The sequence below is a fragment of the Triticum dicoccoides genome, unplaced genomic scaffold (assembly GCF_002162155.2).
Source record: "Triticum dicoccoides isolate Atlit2015 ecotype Zavitan unplaced genomic scaffold, WEW_v2.0 scaffold1607, whole genome shotgun sequence".
In the NCBI taxonomy this organism is placed as follows: Eukaryota; Viridiplantae; Streptophyta; class Magnoliopsida; order Poales; family Poaceae; genus Triticum; species Triticum dicoccoides.
The window spans coordinates 18,309-29,048 of NW_021214951.1; the positions used below are offsets into that span (position 1 = coordinate 18,309).

The 10,740-nt window shown below is 46.8% G+C and overlaps 1 protein-coding gene across 1 annotated transcript; it reads right to left on the reverse strand.

Annotated features, from left to right (window-relative positions):
- Positions 1-4: 4 nt before the first annotated feature.
- LOC119344246 (endoglucanase 14-like) lies at positions 5-2,159 on the reverse strand (the record flags this gene model as incomplete). Its single annotated transcript, XM_037614776.1, has 5 exons — positions 1,882-2,159; positions 1,368-1,787; positions 875-961; positions 612-764; positions 5-520 (listed from the first exon to the last, which is right to left on the reverse strand). Coding segments are annotated over exons 1-5 (1,383 nt in total), but the record flags the coding sequence as incomplete, so codon positions are not given.
- Positions 2,160-10,740: the final 8,581 nt, after the last annotated feature.

Sequence of the window (10,740 nt, forward strand, 5' to 3'; positions counted from 1 at the left end):
AATCGTCGTAATGGTCGTTGTTGTCAGGCCCTCCGACGATGGCGCCGTCAATCACATTCAAGTTGGGCGCAGACCTGTGGAAGTACTCGGATCCCTTGCCGCAGGAGATCTTCCCCGGGTTGTTCGTGAGGGACGGCAGCGACGCGCCGCGGTGGTGCGGCTGCGTCGGGTACCTCTTTCCTACCCCAACCATGTAGCTCATCTTCATGGGGTTCTTGCCAAGGATGTAGTCCACCTGTGACCGGGCGAACGAGACGAGCTGTGCCGGCGGTAGCCTCACGCCGCCGCACTGCAGGGAAGCCCTTGCCGCCGCCAGGTGGTCGGCGTGCGTGACGAGGACGAACATCGCCGTCGTGACGTCCTGCAGGTTGGACCAGGGCTGCAGGTAGAGCATGCCGCCCGGGGTGAGCCGCCCGCTGCGGCCGTCACCGTGCTGAACGACGTTGCAGAGGAAGCTCTCCACGTTGCTCCTCATCTCGGCGTGGCGGCCGTTGTTGGGCAGCTTCCCTTGGAGGATGAGCTGCAGAATGGCCGGTATAGTCATCAGTTCCTGAAGCTAAAAGTTGCTGTCGCTTCATCAGACCAATACTAGGATCATCTGGTACATTTACCTTGGCGACCAGTGCCTGGGCTCCGACGAACTTGTCGTCCCAGGATAACGACTGCCGCACCCCGCCGACGTTGTTGTCGCCGGCGATGTAGGCCTTGTACTCGTGGTGGCCGGTGGCGATGTAGAGCCAGACAGCTGCCCACAGCAGCTCGTCCTGTTCCAAACAAGTTTCAGTATTTGCTTTACAATACTGCTATGAAAATTCAAAAAACAATACTGCTATGTTTCTGTTCATTATCGTGACACTAATTATTGATGTGCTACCTCGTCGCCGCTGCTACTGTAGAAACTTCTGGCCGATGGAATGCTGTTCTGGTAGAGGCCACGGTGGTTCTTGGCGAACTGAAACAACTGCAGAAGCAAGTCACTCAAGAAATTAGCTGATACAGTTTCGTCTGTCTGTGTGCACAAATACAAGTACACCTTCAGTTTTCTAGCAATGATTATTTTGGCATCCATTTTTAGCCGCTATACGACCACGACTCTATGAAATGGTTTGCTAAATAAATTCCCTCACATTATTTTCAAATTGATTGTTGCCATAGAAACCTTCCAATTTGTGCTGTGCATGCATATAATTGCGCAATTAAAAGCGCAAATTAATATGTGCGCCGCTCTATTTTTTTATCTACACCAATGGCTTTTTGACCATCTATTGTGTAATCTGTGTGCTGTGCATGCAATGCAATGTGCATACGTGTGCCAAAACTCAAAACATGCACCAGTCTCTCGCATGTAAGCAAGTAAAAGTACGCACCTGTTTCGCGTGCTTCAGAAGCGCCGACGCACACCGGGGGTCGCCGTGCGGCCCCGTGAACGCGACGGAGGCCGCGGCCAGCGCCGCCGACGTCTCGGCTGCGACGTCGGAGCCCGGGTGGGTGGCGTTCACCATGTAGGCCCTCCGGGGCGTGTCCATGTCCTCCGGCCGCTCCCAGCAAGCGTGGTCGGAGTTGCCGTCGCCGACATTCACGTAGAGCACATCGGGGCGGGCGTGCGCCTTGGCCAGGTAGTCGGCGCCCCATCGCACCGCCTGGAGAGCGTGGCCCAGCTCCCCCGCCGCGGCCAGCCGGCCCCGGTGCTCCACCACGCTCCACGACAGCATCGTCACCGTGAACGCCATGGGGAACCCGAACTTGACGTTGTCGCCGGAGTCGTAGTAGCCGCCGGTGAGATCCACCTGCACGTCGATCGACCAAGCATGTCAGCGTCATTCACGAACCAAACACGTACAACGTACGTACCACACATGCATGCATCGCCGGCGTGCTTACCCCGTGGTCGGCGCCGTCCTTGAGGGCCGAGTTGGCGCGCCACTGGACGCGCTGGGTCGGCGGCAGCCTGCCGGAGCGCTGCGCCTCGAAGTAGAGCAGCGACTTGGTGAGCGCGGCGGCGTAGTCCGGCTGGGCAGCTTCGCACGCCGTGGTTGCCAAAAACCCTACCACGGCGGCTACGAGCAGCACCCTAGCACTACCCACCATCTTCGTCGTCCTCAGCGTCCTACCGTTGTATGGTATTGTATTGTACCACCGCGTTGTGTGTGCAGTGGAGTGATCAGCGAGTTTGCTATGCTCCTCCCGTCGACGGGACGAGTGTATTTATAGGCGCAAGTAAGGAGATGGGGTGAGGAACAAGGTTTCAATCCACTATGAATTGGTGAAACAAATCCGATCCATCAGAAATGCACGCATTGATATCCTAGAATAATTACGCGCCATGCATGTACGGGTGTTGATTTGTTGTGAAGATGTGTGGAGATTTTGTGACCTTCAGAAACCGGGTGCCAAATGTAAACGTATCATCCCGGTATCTCAACTTATTTGCCGGAATTAACTTCATTGGAGAAGGTTGATATTTCCTACAGCCAGTTCATATATTTTTCGGACACATTGCAGATCATGCATTTATCGGTGCACATGGATCTCTTTGGGGAATAAAAGGACTATATTGATTACTCTGAGATTTTTATACTATCTTTGAAGATCGAAGAGTTAACATACAACATGGATAATGAAAAAGGTCAAACTGCACTGCGTGCATGACTTGATCTTGTCGAGTGAGAGAAGGGATGGATATCTGGGAATCAATGACTGAGCTATTTTGCTTCTTGCACAATATGAGACCGGCTTTTACTACTCCAATAGCCAATAGATTAGTAGTAGTTGTTGGGCCTCATGAAGGGGTTTGCTACAATTAGCAACTTTTCTTTTAGTTTGAGAAAACAAGATATAAATGCATGAGATGACACCCTAAGCTTCAATCAAACAATCAACACTGCAATACAATTAAAAAGCCTATTTTAGAACATGAGCAATGTGAGAGCCATCTAAGAAGTTGAGAATGACATTCTTGTCATTAGTTGGTGCTCACTCTACTCTTTTGCCCTTAGTTTTCGTGCGCGCCCTTATACTTTTGCACTTTTGTCACGATTTCGTCGTGTGAAAGTCGTTCGACCGTTAGTGCGACGTTGGATTGACCGTTTTGCCCCTGCGATCCGACTCACTGATGCATGGGACCTAGACCTAGCTCAATCACATTGGCCACTGCCATGTGGGATCCAACACATCTATCCTTTTGAAATGGCATAGCACATAATTGAACATGACATGATATTAAACAACAACTCATAGTTCAAATGACATACCATTTGACTCAACACTTCACTAATTACTGTCCATAGTTAATACGAGTCAATCGATTTGAACCTTCAAATCCAAAATACACCCTAAATAGTTTGAAGTACACATAATTAAACTTCACTAATCAAACATCGCCGAAACAGGAGGGAGGCTGCCAAGCTACCTAGTTGTCATCCTGGGAGCCGGCTGAGGACGTGTCAGGACCCCGACTCAATGCCACATTGATCTAGCATGTAACACCTCATATCACTTTGCGGCCTCACGCACGGTATCCTCACGGGTGTCGCCTTACCTTTGCCCGAGACCGTTTGCGCCTTTTGGCACACGTATATGATAGTGTCGCTAGCATCCATATGATAAGGAGCCCGGGCTGACATGGCTAGTCGTAAACCCAAAGTGGCACAAACTTACAGGGACAGGCATCCATGACCCAGCATCGAACATGTCGGTCATCAGCGAGAGAATCTAGGCTGTAGCACTGGGCTAGCAGGACTCCGGTGAACCGGGCTGTAGCGGGCTAACAGGACTCCGGTATTCATCGCGTGACATTTTCCCGAAGGGACAGACACAGGAACGAAGAAGGACACATGCCGGCCAGCCTAAGTGTTCCGGAGCAGTAGCAAGCTACCAGGCTCAGTGGAAGCACTAGGAGACATTTTCCGGTAAGAGAGGCTACTAAAGATAAACAACTAGATAGTCAGATCCCACACATACCAAGCGTTTCAATAACATACACACAATATGCTCGATATGTGCAAATACAACATGGCATCACAACATGACTCTACAACTCAAGTATTTATTCAATAGGCTCCAAGGAGCGAGATATTACAAACATGAGTCTCATGACCCAACAATCAGAGCATACAAGTCAAAGCACATGCGAAAGCTTAACATGTCTGAGTACAGACATCTGCAAAATAAAAAGGCTGAGAAGCCTGACTATCTACTAGATCCTGCCGAGGGCACAAGATCGTAGCTGAGGTAACAAGCTAAACGTCGAAGTCCACACGGTACTACTAGCGAGACTGAAGTCTCTCTGCAAAAACATAAATTAAGCAACGTGAGTACAAATGTACCCAGCAAGACTTACATCAGATCTAACTACATATGCATCATTATCAACAAGGGGATGGTGGGGTTTAATTGCAGCAAGCCAGCTTTGACTCGGTGGCTATCCTGAACTACGACTGCAAGTAACTCTTTTGAGGTGGCGCACACGAGTCTGCATATTCACCATATCAATACACCACTATGGATCCGCTCCCGTCTCCCTACGAGAACGCCATCCATAGCACTCACACTTATCTTGCGTATTTTAAAGTATCCACTTTCACTTGTCTATGAACTGTACAGGCAACCCAGAAGTCCTTTACCACGGACACGGCTATTCGAATAGATGATGTTAACCCTGCAGGGGTGTACTTCTTCACACACGCTCTCGCCACTTACCGCCATGTACACGTCATGTATCTCGGCAACCTTCAAGCGGAAGCCTGGCGAGGGTGTCGGCCACGGCCTACCTAAACACTCAAGTCTCTCGTCCAGGTTTATCGCCTATTCGGGTTCCATCCGCAAGGAGATCCGGCTGGGGTGTCGCTCACGGCCCCAAACGATGTGAGCAGGGTTCCCAAGCCCACCATCCGGGTGCCACTTGGTACACTGTGCCACTGCACCTAGTCTGTCCCAAGCCCACCTGTACCGGGTGCCACTTGGTAGACTACTAGCACTACCTACAAACACCAGAAACTAATTGCAACTCCTGGACAGAGAACAAGGGTGATTAAGAAGCCGAGAGGGTCAATTAAGGATCCCAATGAGTGGTAGTAGCTGTTCATGGATCACAAACACAGAACTCGGTTCCTGAGGACGACTGCAATGAGACAACCCACCATGTACTCCTACATGGCCTCTCACCGCTACCCTTACCAAATCGTGTTCACACACAGTAGGACATGTCCACACACCTCCGATTCATTCCCGATGAATCAGACCTGACTCAACTCTAAGCAATAGCAGGCATGACAAACAAGCATGAATGAGTAGGCACATCAGGGCTCAAACAACTCCTACTCATGCTAGTGGGTTTCATCTATTTACTGTGGCAATGACAGGTCATGCAGAGGATAAAGGGGTTCAACTACCGCAGCATGTAACAGTTGAATCGTTGTTGTCCTAATGCAATAAAGGAGAGCAGGGGCAAGAGAGTGGGATTGTATCAGAATGAACAAGGGGGTTTTGCTTGCCTAGCACTTCTGAAGATAATATAGCTCTTCACGGTGTCATCGATCTCATCGTCGGTATCACGTCTATCGAGAGGGGACAAATACCGGCATCACAGAAGGAAACACAATTAATGCAGTGCTCAATATGATGCATGATCATGACATGTCAATATGCTGTGGTTTGAGCTAATGCAACTAGCAACAAGTTAAATGGAGTTGGTTTGAACCATAGGTTCAAATTCAAACTCCATATGTGATTTCTTAAATGCCATTCATTTCATTTGTCCTAAACAGTAGTGATAAGTTGTTCTAACATGCATGAAAATGGTACAGATGGATAGATTGGATTTTTCTGATCATTTTTCATATATAATTTATTTCATTTGGAGTTACGGTTGAATTTCTATGAATTTTAGAAGTTTTGGACATTTTCTGAAAATAATAAATCATTTAAGATTTATTTAAATTCCAGAAAGAAATTATTGCGTCAGCATGACCTCATAGTGACGTCAGCAGGTCAACGGCTCGGTCCAGGTCAAACCTGACGTGTGGGGTCCACACGTCAGTGACACGGTTAACTAACGGAGTTAATTAAAATTAAACTAAACCTAATCTAGATTAGTTAAGGCCTCGGCCCACATGTCAGTGGCACTTGCTCTAATTAGTGATTAAGTTAAAACTATTAGGGCACTGGGCCCACTAGTCAGTGACTATAGGTTGGTTAGCTGGCAGTGATTAGCACTAATCGCACGGCCACGTCATCACGCTGGAATGTGGCCGGCGGCGACCATCCAGCGCGGCGGAGGCGCGCTGGAATCGTGCTACGGTTGTCGGCTGGGCATGCGGCTTGGCTCTACGGCGAGCTGGATGTGTGCCGCATCCAGTGGTGCAGGTGGTGAAGGAAATATGCCCTAGAGGCGATAATAAAGTTATTATTTATTTTCTTATATCATGATAAATGTTTATTATTCATGCTAGAATTGTATTAACTAGAAACATAATACATGTGTGAATACATAGACAAACATAGTGTCACTAGTATGCCTCTACTTGACTAACTCGTTAATCAAAGATGGTTAAGTTTCCTAACCATAGACATGAGTTGTCATTTGATTAATGGGATCACATCATTAGGAGAATGATGTGATTGACATGACCCATTCCGTTAGCCTAGCACTTGATCATTTAGTATGTTGCTATTGCTTTCTTCATGACTTATACATGTTCTTGTAACTATGAGATTATGCAACTCCCGTTTACCGGAGGAACACTTTGGGTGCTACCAAACGTCACAACATAACTGGGTGATTATAAAGGAGTACTACAGGTGTCTCCAAAGGTACATGTTGGGTTGGCGTATTTCGAGATTAGGTTTTGTCACTCCGATTGTCGGAGAGGTATCTCTGGGCCCTCTCGATAATGCACATCACTATAAGCCTTGCAAGCATTGCAACTAATGAGTTAGTTGTGAGATGATGTATTACGTAACGAGTAAAGAGACTTGCCGGTAACGAGATTGAACTAGGTATTGGATACCGACGATCGAATCTCGGGCAAGTAACATACCGACGACAAAGGGAACAAAGTATGTTGTTATGCGGTTTGACCGATAAAGATCTTCGTAGAATATGTAGGAGCCAATATGGGCATCCAGGTTCCGCTATTGGTTATTGACCAAGAATAGTTCTAGGTCATGTCTACATAGTTCTCAAACCCGTAGAGTCCGCACGCTTAAGGTTTCGATGACAGTTATATTATGAGTTTATGAGTTTTGATGTACCGAAGGAGTTCGGAGTCCCGGATGAGATCGGGGACATGACGAGGAGTCTCGAAATGGTCGAGACGTAAAGATCGATATATTGGACGACTATATTCGAAGTTCAGAAAGGTTCCGAGTGATTCGGGTATTTTTGGGAGTACCGGAGAGTTACGGGAATTCGCCGGGGAGTATATGGGCCTTATTGGGCCATACGGGAATAGAGGAGAGAGGCCGAAAGGAAGGAGGCGCGCAGCCCCCCTCTGGTCCGAATTGGACAAGGGGTGCGGCCCCCCTTTCCTTCCTCCTCTCCCCCTCTTTCCCCCTTCTCCTACTCCAACAAGGAAGGAGGAAGTCCTACTCCCGGTGGGAGTAGGACTCCCCTTGGCGCGCCTCCTCCTAGGCCGGCCGCCCCCTCCCCCCTTGCTCCTTTATATACGGGGGCAGGGGGCACCTCTAAGCACAACAACACAAGTTGATCTACGGATCGTTCCTTAGCCGTGTGCGATGCCCCCTTCCACCATATTCCACCTCGGTCATATCGTCGCAGAGTTTAGGCGACGCCCTGCGCCGGTAGAACATCATCATAGCCACCACGCCGTCGTGCTGACGGAACTCATCTCTGGAGCCTTTGCTGGATCGGAGCCCGGGGATCGTCATCGAGCTGAATGTGTGCTGAACTCGGAGGTGCCGTACGTTCGGTACTTGGATCGGTCGGATCATGAAGACGTACGACTACATCAATCGCGGTGTGCTAACGCTTCCGCTTACGGTCTATGAGGGTACGTAGACGAACACTCTCCTCTCTCGTTGCTATATCATCACCATGATCTTGCGTGTGCGTAGGAAATTTTTTGAAATTACTACGTTCCCCAACAGTGGCATCAGAGCCTAGGTTTTATGCGTTGATGTTATATGCACGAGTTGAACACAAGTGAGTTGTGGGCGATACAAGTCGTACTGCTTACCAGCATGTCATACTTTGGTTCGGCGATATTGTGAGATGAAGCGGCCCGGACCGACATTACGCGTACGCTTACGCGAGACTGGTTTCACCGTTACGAGCACTCTTGCTTAAAGGTGGCTGGCGGGTGTCTGTCTCTCTCACTTTAGCTGAATCGAGTGTGGCTACGCCCGGTCCTTGCGAAGGTTAATACAACACCAACTTGACGAACTATCGTTGTGGTTTTTGATGCGTAGGTAAGAACGGTTCTTGCTCAGCCCGTAGCAGCCACGTAAAACTTGCAACAACAAAGTAGAGGACGTCTAACTTGTTTTTGCAGGGCATGTTGTGATGTGATATGGTCAAGACGTGATGAGATATAAGTTGTTGTATGAGATGATCATGTTTTTGTTGAAGTTATCGGCAACTGGCAGAAGCCCTATGGTTGTCTCTTTGTTGCATAAGATGCAAGTGCCAAATAATTGCTTTACTTTATCGCTATGCGATAGCAATAGTTGCAAGAGCAATAGTTGGCAAGACGACCATGTGACGACACATTGATATAGATCAAGATGATGAAGATCATGGTGTCGTGCCGGTGACGATAGAGATCATGACAGTACTTTGAAGATGGAGATCAAAGGCGCAAGATGATCATGGCCATATCATGTCACATATTTTGATTGCATATGATGTTTATCTGTTATACATCTTATTCTGTTTTGTTTGACGGTAGCATTTTAAGATGATCTCTCACTAATTATCAAGAAGTGTTCTCCCTGAGTATGCACCGTTGCGAAAGTTCTTCGTGCTGAGACACCACGTGATGATCAGGTGTGATAGGCTCTACGTTCAAATACAACGGGTGCAAAACAGTTGCACACGCGGAATACTCGGGTTAAACTTGACGAGCCTAGCATATACAGATATGGCCTCGGAACATGGAGACCGAAAGGTCGAGCGTGAATCATATAGTAGATATGATCAACATAGTGATGTTCACCATTGAAAACTACTCCATCTCACGTGATGATCGGACATGGTTTAGTTGATTTGGATCACGTGATCACTTAGATGACTAGAGAGATGTCTCTCTAAGTGGGAGTTCTTAAGTAATATGATTAATTGAACTTTAATTTATCATGAACTTAGTCCTGGTAGTATTTTGCAAATTATGTTGTAGATCAATAGCTTGCGTTGTTGCTTTCATATGTTTATTTTGATATGTTCCTAGAGAACATTGTGTTGAAAAATGTTAGTAGCAATGATGCGAATTGGATCCACGATCTGTGGTTTATCCTCATTGCTGCACAGAAGAATTATGTCCTTAATGCACCGCTAGGTGACAGACCAATTGCAGGAGCAGATGCAGACGTTATGAACGTTTAGCTAGCTCAATATGATGACTACTTGATAGTTTTGTGCACCATGCTTTATGGCTTAGAATCGGGACTTCAAAGATGTTTTGAACATCATGGACCATATAAGATGATCTAGGTATTGAAGTTAATATTTCAAGCAAATACCCGAGTTGAGAGATATGAAGTCTCCAGCAAGTTCTATAGCTAAAAGATGGAGGAGAATCGCTCAACTAGTGAGCATGTGCTCAGATTGTCTGGGTACTTCAATCGCTTGAATCAAGTCGGAGTTAATCTTCCAGATAAGATAGTGATTGACAGAATTCTCTAGTCACCATCACTAAGTTACTAGAACTTCGTGAAGAACTATAGTATGCAAGGGATGACAAAAACGATTCCCGAGCTCTTCATGATGTTGAAATCAACGAAGGTAGAAATCAAGAAAGAGCATCAAGTGTTGATGATTGACAAGACCACCAGTTTCAAGAAAAGGGCAAAGGGAAAGAAAGGGAAACTTCAAGTAGAATGACAAACAAGTTGTCACTCCCGTGAAGAAGACCAAAGCTGGACCAAAGCCTGAAACTGAGTGCTTACACTGCAAAGGAAATGGTCACTGGAAGCAGAAATGCCCTAAATATTTGGTGGATAAGAAGGATGGCAAAGTGAACAAAGGTATATTTGATATACAGGTGTTTGATGTGTGCCTTACTAGTGTTTATAGTAGCCCCTGAGTATTTTGATACTTGTTCGGTTGCTAAGATTAGTAACTCGAAACAGGAGTTACAGAATAAACAGAAACTAGTTGAGGGTGAAGTGACGATGTGTGTTGGAAGTGGTTCCAAGATTGATATGATCATCATCGCACACTCCCTATACTTTCGAGATTAGTGTTGAACCTAAATAAATGTTATTTGGTGTTTGCGTTGAGCATGAATATGATTTGATCATGTTTATTGCAATACGGTTATTCATTTAAAATCGGAGAATAATTGTTGTTCTTTTTAAATGAATAAAACCTTTGATGGTCATACACCCAATGAAAATAGTTTGTTGGATCTCGATCATAGTGATACGCATATTCATAATATTGATGCCGAAAGATGCAAAGTTGATAATGATAGTGCAACTTATTTGTGGCACTGCCGTTTGGGTCATATCGGTGTAAAGCGCATGAAGAAACTCCATAAAGATGGATTTTCGGAATCACTTGGT